Below are 23,729 nucleotides of genomic sequence, written 5' to 3'. Positions count from 1 at the left end.
TTTTGGGTTTAAAGGCACGAAAGAGGAAAATAAGTTATGGTTTGGGGAAATGATCTAGGAATTGGGTTAGTTTAAGCACTCCAAGATTAAATACTCAACCCGACCAATAATGGCGGTGAAAGGTTGTTCATCATTGGGTTTGGTTTTGGGGAGACATTTTTAGGTGTCTTTAACTCTCAATATTTCTTTTTTAAGTTTCTTATACATACTGTAACTCTTAGGGGATTAGGGCTATGTTTATCATTTAAAAAAAATATGAAAATGATGTAATCTAAAAATGCCACTTCATGTGAGTACTTGCTTCCACAGTTCCACTCTCTCATCAAATAATAGAAAAAAGGGCTATTTCACCAAATGCCACTGAGCACTTTAATAATTCACCAAATGCTATCAAGGTTTTCAAAATTCACCTAATGTCACCCAGTTTTTATAAAATTCACCGAGAGCCATTAATGACTAACGGTCGTTAACTCCATTATTCATTAGGGTTTAATCATGACACATGTCATGATATGATGATTGGTCCATTTAACTTAATTTTATAAAAATTAAAACAAAAAAACCCAAAATTTTCCTAGCCACCTACCCACCACCGCCAAACCCTAGCCCCTCCTCTTATCCCACCGAAAAACGACCGGCCACCCTCTTAACCACCAAAAATCGGCCAGCCAGCCGGCCCTTTAGCGCCCCACTTGACCCACCGTCGACCCCCAAAACCACCCACGCTACTAGTCCCAACCCCAAAAACCACCAACACGAGCTTTAATCAAGCACCCTCTCCTTTCCTCCGCTGCCAAAATCGCCCCTCCTCCTTTTCCCCACCCTCGAATCGGTCGTTACGACGTGGGAGAAGGGAGGAGAGGAGTTTTTACTGGTTGTTTTTGGGGTTGGGGGTAGGATGTGTGGGTGGTTTTTGGGGTGGGGGAAGCTCGTATTGGTGGTTTATGGGGTTGGGGTAGTTTGTGTGGGAGGTTTTGGGGGTCGGCGGTAGGTCAGGTCGGGTGCTAAAGGGCACGCCGGCCGATTGTTGGTGGTTAAGGGGGTGGCCGATTGTTTTCCGACGAGATAAAGGGAAGGGCTAGGGTTTGGCAGTGGTGGGTAGGTGACTGGGAAAATTTTGGGTTTTTTTTTTTAATTTTTAATTTTTTGTTTTTAATTTTGAATTAAAATAAATGATCCAATTATATCATGACATGTGTCATGATTAAACCCTAATGACTAACGGAGTTAACTGCCGTTAGTCAAATGACACTCAGTGAATTTTTAAAAAACTAAAGTGTCATTGACATTTGGTGAATTATGAAAAGTTTAATTGCATTTGGTGAATTTTTATATAGGTTAGTGGCATACGATGAAATAACGGTTGAAAAAAAACATTATGGTTGTATAGATGATAAAAAGGTTGTAAAGTGCCACTTTTCCCCTCTCCCACCCTCTCTCCTCCTTATATTATTATGCTCCGGTCATTACCCCGCCCTCCAATCTTTTTCCGTCCACTAATGTCGCGCTCTGCCGTATCTCCCGCCGGGACCACCGTCGTCGCCACCACTGGAAACTCAAAAGCTAGGTTAAGAGGCGTGGTGTTTGACATGGATGGCACTCTCACTGTTCCAGTCATTGATTTTCCGGCAATGTACAAAGCTGTTCTGGGTGATGAACAGTACAATTCATTGAAATCACAGAATCCTTCTGGAATTGATATTTTGCATCATATTCAGACTTGGAATCCTGTTCAACAGCAGAAAGCTTATGAAATTATTGCCGATTTCGAGCGCCAAGGTCTTGATCGTCTCCAGATTATGCCCGGTTAGTCTGGTTTTTAATTTTGTTTTTATGAATTTGATAAATTTTGAGTATACTGTTTGATGATAATTCTTGGCGTTTATGAATAAACTGGAATTTTTTTTAATTTTATTTATTACGAAGTATAATTTACTGCTGGTTTTAATACCGTGTTATTATAACTGATAATTATTGGGGTGTTGGTGGTAGTATATGTAGCACTGTCAAAACGGTTTGACAGTTCGGGTTCGGTTCGGTTCGGTTTGAAATCGGTTCGGTATTAAATTGGGTTGGTTTGAAATCGGTTTAAGTGTCTCACGGGTCGGTTTTGGTTCGGTTTAAATAGTTATCGATTCGATTCGGTTTCGGTTTATTCTTGAGCGGTTTTAATTCGGTTCGGGTTGTAAACAGTCCGGGTAGTAAACGGTTCGGTGTAGACGGGTTGCGGTTTGTTAACGGTGCGGTGTAAACGGTTTTTATCCCGGTTCAAACAGTTTCGGGTTGGAAATGGTTTCGGGTTAGAAACAGTTCGGTTTTTTTTTTTGTTCAGTTTATAACTGGTTCGGATCTTTTTCGGTTCAGTTTATAACTGGTTCGGTTCTTTTTCGGTTCGATTTATAACTGGTTCGGTTCTTCTATGGTTTAACGTTATTTAGATCGGTTCCATTTCAAGTTTACTAAATTACGGTTCGGGTCGGTTTTCGGTTTCAAAAAATAAATTGTTTATCAAGTTGTTTGGATTCGGGTAGTTAAATGGTTTTGGTTTGAAATTTGATAGTACTTGCTAACCTTTTGCGTTCACAAGTTTTATATAAAGTCGTGAATCATTTCATATTTAGGCATCATATTATAAACAAATTTTCATTGATTTTATAAATACATATTATGTTCTGTTTCAAGTTTAGTCATACTAATCTTACTGGTCTATTACGAAGTAGATTATAAGAGTTAGTGTATTAATGTATTATTGTTTTACAACTAGGTTATTATATATATGCTTCTTATTTAATCATTTAAATACTATGCGTAGTATCATAGTCATGATTTGATGAATTCTTGTGAAGTGGAAATTTGCAATTTGGTAATTCGATACTTGATTAGTCAACAAGACTGATAATTATGACTCGTTTATCATTATATACTTTCATGAAATTATGAAGATATTACAAAGTAGTTTGATTTGTATAATGAAAGAAAACAATAATGACTAATTAACAAGGTAATATTGATTAGTTCAATCGATCATATGTATACATTATTAACACATGGCATCTAACCATCTCATAGTTAAATATTCGTATGTATTAGTACAAAGTTATAGACTCATGAGTGATCTTTTTAAATTTATCTATTTATACATTTTATTAATATAATGTTTTTATAATTTTTACGTGTATGAAAATAAAGATATACTAGTAGATGTTTTAATACGTGTCTTGGGCACTGATCCCGATCAAATGGGCAAAAAAATACTTAAGAATTGAGGGAATAATATTTTTGTAGATGAATATACAACACACAAACACACACGGATCACCACTCTCAACTATAGATTAAAAAATCAATGGTTAGATTCTTTCTCCCACAACACACACGGATCACCACTCTCAACCATAGATTAAAAAAACAATGGTTAGATTCTTTCTCCCACAACACACATGGATCACCACTCTCAACCATAGATTAAAAAATCAATGGTTAGATTTACATGAAATACCTTTTGAAACCCTTTCGCTCTCACTTTCACTTTACCACTTTCACAAACTCTATTCTCACGGCGCCTCTCAGATCTCCCTCTCCGTCTCCCTCATTCATTCTCAATTCTCCCTCTCTCTCATCTCAAATCTTGCAATTGTTTGAAATGTAGCGGACTTTGAAGCTGTCCTGATCTCCCTCTCTCTCATCGGTGTTGTTGCTGCCCAAAATCTCCCTGAGCTGCGTCCTGAATTTCTCTCTCCAAGTTAAGGTATATCCAATATGCGGCTGAATTCATGGCTAGCTGAAGTTTTTAAAGTGTGCGGCGTGTTGGGATGTATTTTCTACCTATAGCAAAGTGTCAAGTATCTAGCTCAAGTACTTCAGAGATTGTGATGATGTACAGGGTTGGAGCAACTTAATTTATGTTAAGCTACCTGTTTCAATTTTCAGACTTGCACACTATGCTTCTATGGGTATTGTCCAATACTCATTTTGAATTTTTATGAATATGATGTAAGGTTAATCATTTCAATTTCACACTTGCTTCCAATGCATTTGTGGAAATTTGGCCTGCTAGTAAAACATATGAGCATAACATGTGTCATATACAAAGTCTAGCCATCATATGTGTCATTAATTCTTGATTATGTGTCTCTCAAGAAAAAATGATAAGTATGGAATATATAAATGCCTAAATATATTCTAAGATTTCTAATACTTAATCCATTTAATTATATAAAAAAGTACACCAAAAAAAATTTATTATTACATACAAAAAAAGTTTGTAAACGGTTCGATTTATAAGCGGTTTGGTTCATAAACGGCTCGGTTTATAACCAGTTCGGTTTACAATCAGTTCGGTTTTTAAATGGTTCGGTGCAAACGGGTAACAGTTTGCTAACGGTTCGGTGTAAGCGGTTTTTATGCTAGTTTAAACGGTTTCGGGTTGGAACCGGTTTCGGGTTAGATACGGTTCGGTTCTTTTTCGGTTCGATTTTCTTTCAGTTCGGTTTATATTTGGTTCGGTTCGTTAACATGTTCGGTTCTTAAACGGTTTAACATTACTCGGATTGGTTCGGTTTCGGGTTTACTAAAATGCAGTTCGGGTCGGTTTTCGGTTTAAAAAAAATGGTTTTTAATCGGTTCGGTTTTCATTTGGGTCGGTCGGATTCGGACAGTTAAACGGTTTCGGTTTGAAATTTGACAGCACTAAGTATATGACTTCTTTAACGAATTAATGTCTCTTTTTTATTTAATATATTATTATCATTATTATAATTCCGCCACACGGAGTAGAACACAATAAAATGGAGGTAGTATAGTTCATTGTTCACTTTTATTATGGTGTAGTTGGCACGTGTGTTGCCTAGACTCTTCATGTTACATCAAGTACCCGTGTCGAATTGTTGACACTTTGATAGGGGCATTTGATGCTTCATATGGACCAATTATGTGGATTTTTTTTCCATAATAGAGCCGAGTCTGACTCTTGGGCATACCATTATCGAGTCGGAATGACATAGATGGTCACCTTCTAATGTGAGAGTTTGGTTGACGTTATGCTAAAGCTGTCAAAATTTAGACAAGACCATTGTTGGACTATTTAGCTAGTTGCTACATTTTAAAGCTGTATGTAGGTTTCACCTGCGTTCTGTCATAGTGTCATCTGAGTTTGAATTTCTGAGGATTCACTCTCTGTTCAATCTGTGATGAAAACTGACTCATCTCGTTTATAGTCCCTTATAGAAGCTTGCTTTGGTTGTTTTGATGTAAGGATCGATTGTGTGATATAAAGTAATAATTTAGATGGTTAAGCATGTTTTAGGGATGGACTTAAAGTTCATACTAGGGTGTATCACACTCTTTGATAACATCATTATGTAACCAAGAGAGTTTGTACACATGTATTCCTCTGTTTTTTGATACTTGCAACACACCTTTTGGCATGCTAGTTGAAGAAGTGATTAGATATGGTAATCAAACGGCGTAAGCTATACTCCTTTTGTCCCTTATTTTTTCTTCCCCTAAAGGCAAAATTTCACTTTATTAAGTTTAGGTCGATTGAAGTTGTGAGATAGAAAATTGGTGGGACCAAAACTATTGTTTGTGAGAGTATGGTAGTGGTCCCTATAGCCATTTATGGAATAAAGCAAACTTTAAGGGACAAAGGGAGTACTTTTTAAAGTTTTAAACCATAACTACTTAACACTATCTTCCTATCAATAATAAAATTATTCAATTAATATGTCAATTTGCCTAGTTTAATAACTTCTTTAAAGTGCGTGTAAAAATAATGTGTTGCAAGTAAATGAAAACGGAGGAAGTATGTTCTTAGTGTAGTTCATATGTACATTGCTGAATCGGGGAGTCCAATGGGTGAATAGATTACAACTTCTTGGATCTTGCATAAAATTTTAATTGAAAGAATGGGGCTAACAATAAGCGATGACTTGAAAAGGAAAATGGGGAAAACAATATGGACGGAGGGTGAATAGATTACAACTTCTTAGTGTAGTTCATATGTTTTCTTGTTATAGGAACGTACTTGTCTGTGTTATTGGGATTATTCATTACACCTTAATTATTTGTGTCATAACGTTGACACTGACACATTCTGGACCAATTACATGCATTTTTCTCACAATGTAGCTAAGTCTGACTATTTGATATGTACCTGGTACCAGTGCTGAGTTTTAGCCATAGGATGTTATTTTCCCAATGCGATAATTTGGTTGATAGTATATTTTTAAGCTTTAAATATTTAGTTGAGTCCATTATTGGATAACTAAATCATGAGCTAGGTGCTATTTTTTAAGGCTATTTATATGTCAAATCTCTTGTCTACGTTTAAATGTCTAGAGAATTTGCTCTCTGTTCTATCTGTGATAAATCCTAACTACAGCTTCAGAAAGCCTGGTCAGGCCATATTGTATCTTCTGTGGGAATCAATTGTGTGAGAAAGCAAAAAATTTAGCGAATAAGCATAAGCATGTGTTATAGTCTTAGCCTCTTGATGGTGGATATACAATTCATATCTGAGAGTACTATTAGAGTGTAGCACACTCTGTGATAACATTATGCAGGGAGAATATATGCGCATATGTTTTATGCTGTAGTGTCAATACTGAACTGGGGAGTCCAATGGGTGAATGGATTAAAACTTATTGGGATCTTGCATAATTATTTTATGCACATTATTCATCTTACTGAACCTATTTGCTACTGATAAATTGCATTGCTGCATATCTTATTCCTGATTCTTTTCTCAAATTTCATTCTGGAACTCTGTGGAACTGCTTTGGACCAGTCACAAACAAATAGATAGTGTTAAGTGGTTCCCCCATGGCCCATGCAGCAGAGTTTAGACAGTGACTTGTGCTCATCCCACTGGCATCAAATGTTTAATGCTTCCTTTTGAAGTATGCTGTACCAAGACAACTATACGATATAATTTTACCTAATGACATTATCTTTTAATAGCACTTGGGAAATTATCTTTGCTAATCTAACAACTTTGATGATCTGCCTATAAGTTATGGACTGATTTTTTTGTTTGTAAATATTGTATGATAACTATGGATTAAAAAAGATAAGAAGCTTGATAATTTGATTGATAATGGCTGAATGCTTACAAAGGTAGTAGGTTTAGCCTACAACTCTCCTATTAGCAACTTGAGGGTGCAACTCTCTATTTCCATTTACCCAATTCATGCCTACCTTTACCCTTACCCCCTCTATCTATTTATACTAAAGCTAGGACTATAAACCTAATAATATTAAACTTCCCAAGTTACCCCTCCTAAGATTAGTCTATTACAGTATAACAATTAATTAATTACGCATTATCTAACAAGATTAAAACACTTATCCAATCTTGTTATCTAAGACATGAAAGATGCATTAATAAGTGCACCTTCTGATGGTGCATGCATTAATAAGATATTTTCTGATGGCTTTAAAAATTCTGTGCGTAAATAAACCATTGCTGTCCCTATTGATGTTCATTGGGCTGCATCTTCTGATGGTGAGTTTGTAGTAGAAAAACTACAGAGGTTGGAACCAAGAACTAAAGAAATAATGGTTCTTGAAGAGTTTATGAGACTGGATAGTTAAGTGATCCATGAGCAAATCTAGAACTGATTAGGAAAGACATGCTATTATTTTGGTTAGTAATAATAGCACGCCTTTCCACTGTGGGATAAAGTAGCTTTATCAGCTTCTTTGTGGGCTAAGGCAGTTGGGGCTTTCGCAAATTGCTCCATTGGAGACTTACAGAGGAATTTAGCTAATTTATGGTTTTGATATTCAGTCTGTTTTGAAGACACCATGTCTTCTTTACGAACTTAATTTGGTTTGTGCAGTTTTACACGAAGTTATTATTTTCATCTTATCAAAACAAAAAAAAAAATAATGATAACTTGAGTTGATGATAAGTATTGTGTGTTGATGGGAAGAAAAGATCCAGGAGAATGGGTGAAGGACATTAAGCCTTTCTGCCTTCTTGCATTCATGGTTGTATAACTTGTATTTTTTTGCATCAATAATCAAATGCTTGGCCAGTACCAATGGAAATCTTGCATGGCTTGTACTGCCAAAAGTTGTCTCCATTTTTAAGCCGAGTGAAGCAAATATTTCATTGATCCATCTGAGATCTGACTAGTGTATACCTGTAGAACTCGCAGTGGACATGTACATTTTCGTATTCATAATCCTTGTGTTGGGGCTGCATGTGTTCTTTGACAGCATATACTAATTCCCATGCAACAAGACAGATTTTCTTTTTGCAATATTCTAATAGTTACAGTAGGTTTAACCGTGTAATAACTGAGAACAAAGCTGGCAAATAGGCTGGGTAGAGATTGTGTTTGTCTCTTATCTAAACATAGCTGGTGACTCTATTAGTAATTTAGTACTAGGTGACTAAGTCATTCATTGAGGTAGTGGAAATACTCTGTAATAGTCATTTTTCTGTAATTTTGCGCGGTATGTTAATGTTTGACCATGGTAAAATGGATTCTAACCCCAATTCTCTTTTAGTATGAGGTCTTACATAGGTAAATGGAAAAAATAATCATTTTTGTGTAATTTTGCATGGAAATTTCATGTGTGACCTTGTTAATGGATCTCCAGCCCCAATTCTACCTAATTGAAACTTTTTATGTTGCTAAACTTACCTTAGTTTAGATGTGGTTTTGATTCTATAGAACTATATAAAGTTTAAATTCTGACTAGTATTGAGTGTGAGTGTAGGTGCGGCACAACTTTGTGGCTTCCTCGACTCAAAGAAATTAAGGTAAATCCACCTTGCTTTTATCTCCTTATTCTGTTCATGGAATTGTTATTTGATTTTTTAATACTTTGTGGGAGCAAGTGGTGCGTATAGCTTTCCTTTGAGCTTACGATCACGAGGTTTTCCCAATCATGTCCCTTTCAAATGTGTTGCATATTCAAAGCTCCTTTTTTTTTTTTTTTTTTGACTTGATTATTGGTAGACAAGTCCCTTTAATCTTTATGTTTCTATTGAATGAAATTTGTTTTTATTGCAAATAATTCTTTGAGTTCTGATTTAAATATCTTGACTTTGAACAACTAGATGTAACACCCCAATAATTCTCTCTTAAAAACCTGTGAATAACCTGAACAATTCCAAGAGAATTACTGGCTTGCTACCGCCACGTGTTCAAACGTTAAGGCTTTTTCAGAAAATAGCAGCGGAAAAACTAAATCAAGTATATATAAGTTTCAAAACCAAATTAAATTTTACCACTTGGAACCCTTAAGGCCCTTATTCAAAACTTAAACCAATAGAAATAGTATGAAAGTAAAGTTGAGTTTAAATAACTTTAAAAGTAAATAGCAATAAAAATAAGAAAAGTAACCAACTCTCCACTCAAGATCCCACCATTTAGAAAATGATGTTGCATGTGTAAGAACCTGTAGTTAATCTGCTCCCCAATATTACAAATGTAAAAATTGGATTGCACAGGCCATGACCAAAGAAAGACACACACAAAAGCACGCAATCAGCAAAGCTGAGTACATACAAGTTGCGTAATAAATTAAGAAATACCTAACATGCTACTAATAATCAAGCATAAGCATCATTAAATTATAGACTCAACACATAACTCAACTATCAAATTTATTAAGATTTCACTAGTTAATATTAACTAATTCGTTTATTTATTTCATTGGATTTAGCAATAGACAAGGTTGTCCAACCCATGTTCCATTTGGAACATCAATAAAAGAAAAACCCCATGCCTCATTTCGAAAATATCAATAAACATCCAACGACCACGGGCGCGACTCCGTGACCGTAGTTAATATGAGATCTCACCTAACTCCTAGTTTTTAAAAAAATATTTGAAATAGGAGATTCGTAGATCAGACGGCCTCGAGAAAAGTACACGGCTAATACCCCATGTACCCCAACCCCTGATTGTCATTACTCTAGATGTGCACCAATCCAGAGTTTTATTGCTCATCCATCTTACACTTTACGTGATTTACAGGTTTAGACTTGGTGATGACTCATATGCATAACAATACAAACATTCCAAACACAATTCAATCAAACAAGGCAAGTTTCCAATTTCAATTCTTGATTTATTAGTGACAAACAACATTTATTATTTATTCCTTTACTACCTCGGTGTATAAACACCTTGAGTGCATAAGGGACCCCAAAACCTTAACCTCGTCTTATAAGACTTGAATTCTTCCTTTACTCATCCTGTTTGCATAATCATGAATGAGTGATAAATTAATCTTTACACCAATCACATACCTTTGCCTCTAAGCGCACCTTGCATAATTAGAGCATAAATAATACTTGCAATATAAAATAGTGCACATCATATGAAATTCACAATGTATAACCAATCAATTTAACCTAGTCATCCCTATACATGATACTAAGTTCTCGATCCGTCCTTAAACATGCACCTACAAGCAAGGTTTTGTAACTTGTGCGTACCTTAAATAAACGAATTGGTATGTCACTTTACTATCTAGAAATCACCTTCAATAAACTCCTCTCCTAAACCAAACAATAACATCTCAATCAATACCCAATCAATCAAATTTACAGCAATACTAACTTACTTTAAAACCTTCAAAATCCAATTAATAAACAACATTAAACCTTCCCTTTAATTAAAATCAAAAGTTTATTTATAGTTCTTTAAATTTCCTTCATGAAAACCTTAAAATACACCTTTTTTCATGGAATTACAACAAGTTTAAAACTTTATAAAAATCTGAAAATTATTTTAAAACACTTAATTAATCTCTCTTTTAATGGGTAATCAAACCCCTTTCATTAAAATCACAACACTATTTCTTTAAATAAAATTCCAGCAATATATATTTGATTAAAACTCCTTAAAACTTCTTTTAAAACATGTTTTTATATTTAATTAATCATTAGAAATGCAATAGGAACAAAAGCCCCAAATTAATTGATCATAAGAACCCTAAAATCCCAATTTAAATAAATTAAAACCCTAATAATTTTGATACTAAAAATATAATCTTTATACTACCAAAAACAAAACCCAAAATAATTTAATAATAAACATGACAATATAACAAAATAAAAGGAGGAGGAAGGTGAGGGTGGCCACGGTGGTTTGCCGGCGAGCAGGGGCGGCGGCAGTGCCGGAATCTGGCGGCAGTCCGAGCAGGGCAGTAGGCGGCAGGGAGGGCTGCCAGCCTTCCTCACGTAAGGAGGAGGAAAAGAAAAGAAAGAAAGAAAAAAAAAAAAAGAAAGAAAGAAGGGAAAAAAAGAAGAAAAAGGAAAAAGAAAAGAAAAATAAAGGAAAAAGAAAAATAAAGGGAAAATAAAGAAATAAAATAAAGAGAAAAGAGTTTACTAACCTTTTAGTGTGGGGAAAAATTTGGGGATTTATGGGGTATTTATAGAAGAGAGAGGGTGGTGTAGGGTAAGTAGTAAGATTGGGTCTCATAAGATTAATGGCCAATTAAGTAAGTAAAATGAGGTTGGCTTTGATAGTTTGGACATGAATTATAGAATGAAGGTACATAATATAATTTGTACCAAAATAATTTTCGACTCGAATTAAAAATTGAAACTTTTGAAATTAAATTCCGGGAAAAATACAAATAAATATTATAAATAAATATAATTTCATATATAATATATTTAAAAATACGAGGGATTACACAAAAGACTAAAATTTTAAGATATAGGTTTCATGTTGACTCATATAGTGATTATGGCAAAGTGATGTTCTTGTGCCTTATTTAAGAGTTTGTAGTGTGAATGGGGTTGGTAGGAGAGAGAAATAGTAAAATAATATGGGTCCTTATTACCAAATAAGGATATGATATAATTATTATGAAATAGATGAAAAGGGAAAATGTTGTGATAATTACGAAACGGGGGGAGTAAGAAAAATTGTCCACAACAACCAAAAATTTACTCTAACCCTTGTATATAACTACCCACCCTGTTATCTTTTCCTTCTCTTCACAAAGACACAACCAAAAATGCGTAGCAAATATAATTTAGTAAGAATGGTCAGAGAGAGAGAGAGAGAGGATGTAATGGTATTGAAGAATTAGTGGGATTCTCGTGGTCCAGAAAAAGAGAAAGGTGAGAGATAGGAGGGAGATTAAATGAAGAGAAAGAAGGTCATTTTTTTGGGGTGGGGGGGGGGGTGTTAATGAAATAGAGGCAAATTTGGCATTTCATGGTAAATTTTTAGAGGGAAAAAAAGAAATAGGTCCCACTCGTAGGATTTTGTTTCCGAAAAACACAAATGGATAGTTCCACTCAACCTTTTAACATTTAGGGGTAGGTTTTTTTGTTAAAATTTTAAGAGGGTAGTTGCGGACAAAATATCCTATTTAGGGGTAGTTTCAGACAATTTTCCGTTATATTATATGATGAATGTTACAAGGTGACAGGAAGGGATTTTGTATGGTTTAGTTATGTAATTAAAGAAATCTTTGGCTTGCTTTAATAATGGATTCTAGTGTTGGTAATATGACCAAATGTAAATACGAAAACAACTGTTTTTGTTAGTAATATATTTCCTTAAAAAGATATTCAAATTCCATTCCTTGAGTTTCCTGAGTTTTTCTTTACTTTGAATAGTGTGAAATGTAAATCTTATTTGACCTTCCCCTGCATGCTCTGAGTCCGTGTGTGATATTCATTTCATAGGAGAGGACTTATTACTCGGAATGTCAAGCCTTCAGTTGACATATTTCATCAAAGGTTCGGGGTAAGCGCCTTTTAGGTGTGATATTAGGTACATGGATCAGATATTGTAAGTTTCTTTTTGTTGTTTTGGGGTCACAAATCCCTGCTATTATGTGACATATTTTCTGGCAATTTGCAAATAATAGTTATTATTCAGGTTATGGTAGAAGAAAGCTAATGCACAAGATGTAGTTGGTCAAATATAATGCTAGAAATTTGCCATTCTACTTTCTAATGATTTGCAAAAAGTTTAAGCCATTTTTATTTTTTTAAAAAAAATCAGTGAGCTTTTTGTCACTTGTCAGTCTTGTGCATCAATGGTAAAAAGATGAACCTGTTTTTATATAAACTGCTTTGCATTTGATTTGTCAAGTTGGAACGTTGAAGTTATTTTAACACTTCTTGATCTTATTTACAAAGTCTTTGGTCCATATGATGCAGACCTTCCATTGGATTTCTTTGGAATCTTGAGATATTTTTTTATTTTAAAAGAGAACTAAGTTTTGGAATTCCTATATTTTTAAGGGAGCACCACGGTGGTATTTTGGACTTTATGGCATTTCTTGGTTGTCTGGCATAGTTGCATGACTATTCTGGTTCACCCAACATATACTGTATTGTTAAATCTAATCATCCAGTCTAACATGTCCATGTGGGTATCTGTCAAACCTACATCAAGTTGCATTTTTTTTTTCATTTTGGATAGAACCGAAATTTCATTGTGGATTGTTGTGGACAGAGATTTAGGTATCTTGCTTATTGTCTTGTGCAATTGCACTGTTTTATTGCACTTTGTCAATTTAACACGTACTTGACCTGTCAGTATTTGTTTCATTCAAGGGAATCAATATGACAATTTTTGTACTAAGGCTAGCTAAGTGCTAAATTTATAGAAACAATCACCTCAGTGGATGAAGGAGAACTAGACCAAGAAGCTTAGCATTTTACCATATGGAAATACATTGTTGATTTGGTCAACAAAGTTCAAATACTTGGATTCGCCCACATTATAAAGGAAATACCCTTCCTACCCCCTGCTTAAATCCAACCACGGTCAACAAAGTTCAAAATACTTGGATGCATCCACATTAATAAAGGAAATATCCATTCTACCCCCTGCTTAAATCCAATCATCACTCATGTTGTATATTAATAGTTTTGGTAATACAACAACAACAACAAAACCTTAGTCCCAAAATAGTTTTGGTATTGTTTAGGAAAAATAAATAATTTAATTTATGTTTATAGGTTTAATGCTAATTAACATAAATTTACGTCAATTTATAAAAAAATTGAATGTACTTGGGAAAATACATAAATTTCTTAGGGTTCGTTTGGCATTGTTGTGGTTTTCTGTTTTTTGGTTTTTGTCCTATAAAAGTATAGGATATATGTCACATGATGAATAAAAAATTATTTAAACTTATTCAAATCATATTAATTTTGAAAACTGACAATAAAAAAGTGGAAAAACCTTTTTCTTGTTTCCTGTTTTTGGTTTTTAGTTTTCAAAAAAACAAGAAACTAAAAACCAAAAATGATGTTTGTTTAAATGATTTGTTTAATATTTTTATCTTTTAATCCTGGTTGTTATGTTTGATACTTATGGAAATTTACAATATGCTTGAATGTGACGAAATTATAAGTATTTATAATTTTTAATATTGGTTGTTGTTCATGTATTTATTATTTGACTTATATTAACTTAAACTCGGATGCCTTTAAAGTGTTGCCCTTATATTTATACTTTATGTTGAAAGGTCAATACCTGTATTTGTGATATAGCATAAATGCATAATAAATTACTTTTAACACAGAACCTAGGCTACCATGTCTAGACAAGTTTAAACTTCTAAATTATTTTATCACTACAGCAACTATAAATCGTCCCAGTTTGTCGTTCATGTTTGCTAATACACAAATTTGACCATTAATATGGGTAATTATCTATAACTAAAATAACAAAAAACTTCGAAATTTAAATTTATACATTGATACAAATCTAATAATATTTTACATAATAAAACTTATTGGAATATGTTTATGGTCAAAGTAAGATGTGAAAAAATTAATGTACATGGAGAGAGTAAACTTCAACAATTGTACCCATTCAATCCAAATAAGTCTTTTGTCTCTCAAAAATCTTGCCACTAACTTAAAATCAACCCTACTGTCTTGTTTGAAGCTAGTACATGAGGAATTAAGGTGAAAGATTAAATCTAGTACATGTAAATAGGGGCTGAAGTAGGATTGGAAAGTCCATGTGGCAGGTGGTTTGGGTTTATTTAGTGTCATAGGAGCACTTAAAATGGAAGCGAGCGTGAAGAAAAAATGGAGCTAAACTTACAAAATAGTGCCATCAACATATGGTGGATAACCAACTTGCACATGGCACTTTAGTTTGTTACTTTATAGTTCAAAAGGTCATAGTTCTTAGTCTCAGTGCATCGTGTAAAGGATAATATATTAGCAATATCATTATCCCTTGATTTGCTCCTTGATTTACACAATTAGGTGGATTGTCAAAGATTTCCCTAACTATTGTCTAATGTACCTAGACATATACTCTAATGTATCTAGTTATAGTCTAATGCTTACTTATGTACTATCATCATCTTTTGTCGGCGTCGGTAAAGGGTTTTGATAGTGTAACCATGGTAGTAGCGGAAGCAAGAATAGATGGATCAAAAGCTCTGGTACTATGATAGAGTTATGAGAAAGATAATGTTGGGAAACTTGATTATATTGAAGAGTATACAAGAGTATTTATAGTACATAAGTAAGCATTAGACTATGACTAGATACATTAGAGTATATGTCTAGGTGCATTAGACAATATTTAGGGAAATCTTTGACAGTCAACCTAATTGTGTAAATCAAGGAGTAAATCAAGGGATAATGATATTGCTATTATCATTATCCTTTACACATCAAGTTTAGTGTTGGAAAGATCAATTAGTCTTCTTTCTAATGAACAGTATGCCATTTGAATTTTGAAAGCTTTAGTTCATTATCCAATCGTAGTTTGCTGGCCAAATCATTGAATGCTATGAACTTTGTATGTGATACATTGCAGAAATGCTATTTACTAGGCTCATCAAATTCATGTTAGGTCAAGTTGTGCCATGGCTCAGAAGTATAGTACTTAAAATCAGGCTTACCCTACTGGGTTTCTAGCCCATTCAGTCCATTTGTGAGCTTGATATCAATCAATTTAGAATGAAAAGTTTATTTGTTTGGTTTATTTCATTTGTTTAATTTTTTTTTTTAATATTAACGTACAAACGGGAGACTTTGAATACTCTGCTCTAAAAAGGGAGGTATGTGGACTTAGAGAGATTTTAGGAAGCATTGGACTTTATGGTGGTCAAACTAACCCTCCAAGGTGATAATTCTTCAGTCATTTTCATAGGAATAACTGGACCAAATCAGGCATTTACATTATCTTTCTGCAGAAGAAAGGGATTTCAGCACTCCCTCTGGTTAATTTCCTTTGAAAACTCAGTCAGTACCTAGACTACACACCTCTGGAAAAAAGCTAAACAGATGTCATTGTCATTTTTTTCGATGACTAAGTTCTTTAGCTTACTGAATTTTGTAACTTTGTTCAATTAAGTAAACCAACTCAATGAAAACTGCAGGATTTGAGTATCAGGCTGCTGGGTAATGGGAGCATTTAAATTCTCAGTGTGTTTGGGGGGGAGGGGGGTGGGTGGGACTGTGGGAGGGAGGTTGATATAACTTTGAAAATTCGCCAAATATACCCAATTCCAGTCAAGGATAAGGGTTTATCAGCACGACCTTGATTTTGTCTTCTTGAACATATGGGTTTCTCTTCAATAATTTTTTGTCTTTAGTTTAAGGTTGATTTTAATTATGCTTTGTGACAATCACCTTGACAAAGTTGGATTGATGTTATAATGTTATATATTTGACTTTCATATAAATTTCTGCAGATTACATTTTCCCCTGCAGTGAGCAGGGAATTCCTCCCCTGCAAACCTGATCCAGCTCCCCTATTACATATATGTTCGAACTGGGAAGTTCAACCAAATGAAGTGATTATGATTGGTGATAGCCTCAAAGATGATGTGAGTGAATTATTATTCTCAAACTTTACTGAAATTGGTTAGTTTTTTCTTCATCAAACATCCCGTGGGGTGTTATGTGATTAAAACATCCAATATTTGAGAGGTGGAATGAAATAGGATTTTAAGATGATATTATTGCAGCTTTATTTGGGTAGTATAGAGGAGAATAATGTACACAGTCCACACATATCCGTATAGAAATTTTTTGTACCCGCGAAACATTTTTTTTATACCAACCCGAAAGGTTTAAATACCATCCTAGGAGGAACACTTTAAAGTGGTATTCCTATAAAGTTGAAGTCCAAGTAAAGATAATCCCTATATGGAGTAAATACAAATATCCTTTCCGAAACTTAGTAGAGTAAAAAATTTCTTTGTAGCACTTCCTAAAAAGTTAACTGTTGAACAAAAGATCGACAATGAACCTAAAGATGAACCTAACTGCTACAAAGAGTTACAGACTTTATTTGATATACTCGTATATTAGAGTAAGAAAATAATTTCAGAAAAATGGGTTGCTTTTGATGATGAAATAGAAGGAAGTAACTATATTTCTTTAGAATAAAATTTATATCAACAAATGGGATCAATGAAACTAGATGGTCTAGAGTTTCTACATATTGAAATTATACAGCAAAAAATTGATAATAAATTAGGAAAACTGGTGATGGATAATAATGAAATTGGAGAAGAAATTATCAATGAAAGTAATAATGTAAATAATATTATTTATAGACCTAGGTATCAAGGAGAAGGAAGTTGCACACGACCAAGATACATATCAGGGAAGTGTCATAGTCATGCCAAATCTTATACCTTAACAAGAAGAAGTAGCTCTTGAACCATTTAGTTAAACTAGTTATACTCCTTATGTATTTAATTAATTGTTTCACTTTCTTTTTGCGGCCATATTTAAATTATTGCCCAATTTTCTTTTATGGAAACTTTTAACAAAATTTTACTATTTTCCTCCTCACTAGTAGTCCCTTGATATAATTTAATATTTTAATATTCTTACTCATCCCCCACTTATACTCATTTTTTGCTTTTTCAGATTTTTTATTTATTTTTTAATTAATCCCACTTCAATAATAAAATAATACTTTATATTATTCCTCCTAAAGCATTGTGTTTGACTGTGAGAAGTGGAACAATTGATTTTATACGGAGGGAGTAAACTCAAACTAGATGGTATAAGTGATAGATGAGAAGTCTTTAATAACTAGAAAAAGAGTATGAAAAAAAAAAAACAAAACTTAAATGCTCAATAGATTTCAGGAAGTTTCTTCAATTGTATGGAGCATAGTTTTTATGGTTACGTAGAAGATTGGTATGATGGGGTGGACGACAAAGTTATAACAGTATTAAGAGCTAGTGAGTCTCTTACTAGAATGTTTAGACATTTATGTTAATACATCAAGCTATAATTTATAGGTTTGAAAATTATATTTATCAAAGAAAATTAAGTTATCTACTACCTCCGCTTCGGATTACTCGCAACAAAGTAAATGTTTACTACTCCTAGGCAAATGATTGAAAGCATGATTATTGAAAGATAAGGGTATATGCTTAACTACTAATCCAACCAAAAAAAAAAAAATATTCAAACTTAATTAAATTAAATAACCCACCACCCATCACCGAACCCCACGAACCAAGCACCACCATCACCGCCGACGCACCTAACACCAATATCACCACCGACGCACCCAATAGCACCCATCACCGACATCACCACCGACGCAACCTTGAACCCAGCCATCACCACCGTCGCACCCAACACCAATATCACCAATATCACCATTGACGCACCCTTGAAACCAGCCATCACCACCGTCGCACCCACCACCATCACCACCAACACACCCTTGACCTAGCCATCATCACCGTCGCACCTAGCACCAACATCATCACCACCGACGCACCCTTGAAAACCCACAAATCTGGAAAAAACACAAAACCACGAAAACCCTTAACCCACCACCACCAACAACCCAGCGAAACCACGTGAACCAACCAACCCACAAAACCACTCATCCTTGAACCCACCAACCCACTATAACTCACCATTGAACCCACCAACCCACGAACCTAGCAACCACGAACAAATCAACCACGTACCCACAAACCCTTCTCTATCATCAATTAAACCTTTAATTGGGTCAAATTTAACCATCAAAACTCTTCAAAACTCTAGATCTAGAGATGGTTAAATTTGACTATAAAACCTTCAAATTTGGGTTTCATCGACAACGAGGAAACAAAAGGCAAAGGAAGAGAGAGAAAACAGAGGCGGCGATGAAGGTGGTGGTTTCCATTGAAGATGGTGGTGGTGGTAGTGGTGGTGGTGGTGGTGGTAGTGGCGGTGGTGATGGTGGTGGTTGCCATTGAAGGTGGTGGTTGCCATTGAAGAGAGAGAGAGAGCTTATGAAGGAAGATGTTGAAATGTTGAATGTAAATGAAGGGAATGAATTTGGTAGTAAGGTGAAATTAATTAGCCTTAGGAATTAATGTAATAAGAACAGATTTATAGTTGAATTAGGATGTTAAAAAAAAAGTAAGGGTAAAAGTGTCATTTTGTAGGGAAAAAGCTACTAATAAAGGAAAGAAAGTAAGTGGTTGCAAGTAATGTGAAGCGGCCAAAAAAGGAAGTTTTGCGAGTAATATGAAGCGGAGGTAGTATCACACTGTAATATGAAATATGTTGAGAATTACATTAGGTAGTGTTTGGAAACATTAATTTCATTTCAAATTCGATATTTCAATTCTTGAAATTGAAATCCTTGCTTTCAATTCCAAATTACTTGTTTGGGAAACCATAACTTTAAATCTTAAGTTTCAAAGTATCCATGATGTTTGGCAATACTTTGGAATTTTAATAACAAATTAATTAATTTAACTTATAATCTGTACAAAAATCCTCAATTTTTCGATAACCAAAAGGTCTAAAACAATAACCTTCAACATCATCAATTCCAAAGATCTTACTTACATCGATCCTTATCCAAAAAATGGTTAATCATATCCAGACTTTGAGATTTTGTAGCCCCAAACCCAACTGCTATACATAGGATCCGTCGATTTCATTAACCGTCGTCAAAGTTGCCGTCATGAAAGGGGAAGGTGGTGGAGGAAAGGCTAGAAATTTCTCAATCGAGGAGAGAGAGAGGAAGTTGATGATAATACGATAAGTGTTTGACGAACATAAATATTATCATCATTATGAAGGAAAGGATTTTGATGAAAGGGATGAACTGGGATCAAGCATATACGATAAGTGTTTGGGGCTGGGTTAGGTTTGGAATTCCAAATGACATGATTTGACTTATTATTTCAAATTCGTAGTTTTATGAAGTTTTCTTAATTGTTTCAGAATTTGGGCTAAATTCAGATTTCAAATTCCAACTCATTCAAACACTAGAATTAACCCAATTCCAGAATTTCAAATGAAATTCTTGTTTCCAAACGGAGCATTATGGAGTTTGAGATATATTATTGTAAAATTAGTTAACGAACCAAACCTTGGAATTTGTTTGTGATAAATTACCAAGCTCTATTAATGAAGAAATTAGTGAAAAAAAATCGGAGGAAAACATGCATAGCTATGGATGCCGTAGGTAATAGAGTTGTTTTCCTAAGATTAGGAACTCAACAAATGAATAAACAATATCTCACTTGTTAGGATTTTCCATGTAATTATGGATGCGAAAGAAAAGGCTAACAATAAGATATATTACAAGAAAAATAAATTTAATAGACTAAGAGGAGAAACCTATAGGAAGAAAGAAGTACTATAAGCACAATAGGGTATTCCAGAAAAGTAACATATCACCTTGAGAAGAAGAGAACATGCATGTGTTGATCTTACGGAGAATTAGGCCATTATGCTAATGAATGTAAGAAAGCTAATCATAAACTCATGGAAGTCTTAGCTAGTTGGGATTGCACAAATTATAATAAAAGGTTAGTAGAAATAATCAAGGAAGAAAGTGAGAATAACGAAGAACCCGAAGAAAACTAATCACAAAATCTTATCTCTTCTTCTTCGATAACATCACCATACCTAACGACTAGATGTCGTATTGAGAACATATTATATACTCGGGTCCTTGTCGGGTCGTATCAACCTGGGTATGGAATCAATTTTGCTATTTCCATGTAACATAGCTTCTGAAAGTATGAGTAATGCTGTATTTGAATGTGTGGAAAATAAGCTGAAGGAGAAGCATGTGTACGGAATAAAGGTTGTTTAAGCAGAGTGAATTTGCTTTCTAAGGCACAACACTGCTCCATTAACTAGTTCTCACAGATTTAGCCTTCTCTTTTTGCCGTCATATTTTAGGGTCTTCTATGGTAACTTAAGGTTCTCTTCACCTTTTCTCTCTTCTTTGCCGCTTTCCCGTCTTCCTTCATTGCTTTTCCTCCATCAACCCCTCTCCCCAAATCATTCTTTGTTCGTTTTCTCTTCATCTCTTTCCCTCTAAAAGAAGAAGCATCAAGAAGGACCACATGTATAAAAAAATTCACCGAGTCCACTTCAAAGCTTTCAACACAAAGATCACAAGGAAAAATTTGTATATATTCTAGAACAAAGCCTTCTTTTCAACCCTTAGTCTGAAATTGTTGTCAAAATCAATCCTCTAGTGTAGGAGAGATTATCAAATATCCGGCAAGCTCTCTAAAAAAAAGCATCCTAGTGAGGGAAAACCTTAACAGGATAAGGAAAATCGAATACTGATCACAACATAGTTTCTTTCAAAGAAATTGAGCTAAATCATAGAAGGCCCAGTGAACAGTGATGGTGGCCAGCAATATGCTATGGTTGTGGTGATTAGAAAGGAGTATCAAGTATTCAATGTTAAGCAGTAGGTTCAGCACATTTTTTGCAAAGGCAAACTTGGGTTGATGAGGACAATAACTGAGTTCAATACTCTCCGGATGAAAAGAGAGGCATGGGGAGGAGTGCAGATAGAGCAACGCTGATCTCTTCACTTTGTAATCTCCATTAATGCTCTTTAGGATTGAAACACTAACCTAAAGGTACTAGGAAAATTTCATAGTATGAAGGATATATTGAGATTATGCAAACTTCAAGAGTTGTCATGGATAATTCCCATAAAGAGAGAGAAAAGAACCAACTTACCTACTTTGTGTATGTGTTGAAATATTTCTTTCCATTTCATTTTCTGACAGGTAGCTTGTGGGAAAAGAGCAGGAGCATACACATGCTTGCTTGATGAAACTGGGAGGTATGACTCTCCTGAGTTTGCTTCAGTTGACCACAAACCAGATTTTAAGGTTTCTTCTCTCACAGAAGTTCAGTCATTGCTGGAAACACATTTTGACTTGAGACCATAATGGACTTGAGCCCTATGTTGAGTAATTTAGCAGCTAAAATTGCTTAAGCTGTGTGCTTCTGGCAAAAAAAAAAAATATTTAAGCTGTTTGAAGGTTCTCATATGAGCATCTTCAATATCTTGGCAAGTAAAAGAAAAGTTTACGAAGTGATTTATGATTGAAATAGAAAAATATTGCCGCATTCAAACTTGGCATTTCTTCATTGAATATGATACTCCATAGTCCATACTAAGAACATATTTTCTGTCTTGTCTAGATTGCTAAATATGCGTGCTTTCATATTTGGGCAAAAAATTGAGAAATTTTCTATTATTGTACTTTGTGTGACATTAGATTTGCTGCTGCAGGACATCCCTCCTGGATTTTAGTTATATTGGCAGCTTAAATTGTGTATATCATATTGATAACATTCAGAATGACAAAGGAGCTCAAACATGAAAAATAATTTTCTAGTTTTTCTAGTTCTAAAACTTCATTTGCCTTTGGTATCTCTTAAATTTTAGTCTTTGTTTTCGTGTGATTGAGATGTATTAGTTTGTAGTTACACTATTACAAGAGCACCCAATAACTGCATTTCTTTTAAAAAAAAAAATAAATAAAAAATAAAATCTGATGACAAATTTCAGTGTACAAAGCCCCATTTTTCTACATAGGAATGCTGTGGTTGACCCCTGACACAAGAGATCTCAAGAAAGTGTCATTGATGGGATGCCATGCGATGCAATACTTTTTAAGACTCTTTTGAGCTATTTCATTTTTTCACACCACCTTTTATAGAGTTTAAAGACTACATATAAACTGAGTTTATGTGGGCCATATATAAACTGATGATGTGGCAAATTTTGATTGGTAAAAGGTTTGGGCCCCTAAAATAATCTATTTTAATAGTTCATTCAAATTTCAAACCAAAAAATTCAAATTATTGCAAATCAGATTGTGTTTTTCAATGCAAATTGAATGACCCTCACATTCTCAATCACCTATTTCTCTCTCCTCTCATTTTTTTTGCCCGATTGTTTTTGGTTTTGTTTCAATCTCTTCTCTCTCTTCTTTTTCTTCTTATTCTCCATGTTCATGCCTTCAAATTTTTTTATTTTTTTTGGTCCGGATTTTTTGTGTAATTATTTTTTTAATACAATGTATATTATATATTTCATGACTAATGCATCGAATATTTATCTTAGGCTTTAAGATTTTGCATTCCGAATTTCGATATTATCTCTCTTGTTATGTTCTTCATGTTCTTGATATTTTGAAAAAAATTCATCCTTTGCTTGAAAATATTTGGTTTTTTTTTTTTTTTTTTTTTTTTTTTTTCATTTAATATACAATGTTTTGTTGTACATTAAATTATTAATTATTTGTTATTTATTTTGATTCTACAGATCTAGTAATTCATTGTTTGATTTGTATGAATGTAAGTTGTTACAGATGTGGAAAAAATTGGTTTTTTTCACCTTTTTTTTTATTCGATTACTTATGTAAAAAACTTTAATCCTTGTTCTCAACCGCCATTACTGGACATCACTTACTCTACATTACCTTCTTTTGGGACTTCTAAATGGTTA

General features: G+C 34.1%; 1 protein-coding gene across 1 annotated transcript; it reads left to right on the top strand.

The window, feature by feature from the left end:
• Nucleotides 1-1,382: 1,382 nt before the first annotated feature.
• Nucleotides 1,383-22,608, top strand: LOC145630785 (haloacid dehalogenase-like hydrolase domain-containing protein At2g33255). The gene is made up of 5 exons (XM_081682949.1): nucleotides 1,383-1,806; nucleotides 8,731-8,773; nucleotides 12,674-12,734; nucleotides 16,669-16,803; nucleotides 21,997-22,608. The coding sequence occupies exons 1-5, from the start codon at nucleotides 1,455-1,457 to the stop codon at nucleotides 22,159-22,161; spliced, it is 756 nt and encodes a 251-aa protein (XP_081539075.1). The 5' UTR covers nucleotides 1,383-1,454; the 3' UTR covers nucleotides 22,162-22,608.
• Nucleotides 22,609-23,729: the final 1,121 nt, after the last annotated feature.

This window comes from Chenopodium album, chromosome 5 (assembly GCF_948465745.1).
Source record: "Chenopodium album chromosome 5, dcCheAlbu1.1, whole genome shotgun sequence".
Lineage (NCBI taxonomy): Eukaryota > Viridiplantae > Streptophyta > Magnoliopsida > Caryophyllales > Amaranthaceae > Chenopodium > Chenopodium album.
This window is presented reverse-complemented; position numbering and strand designations above follow the sequence as displayed.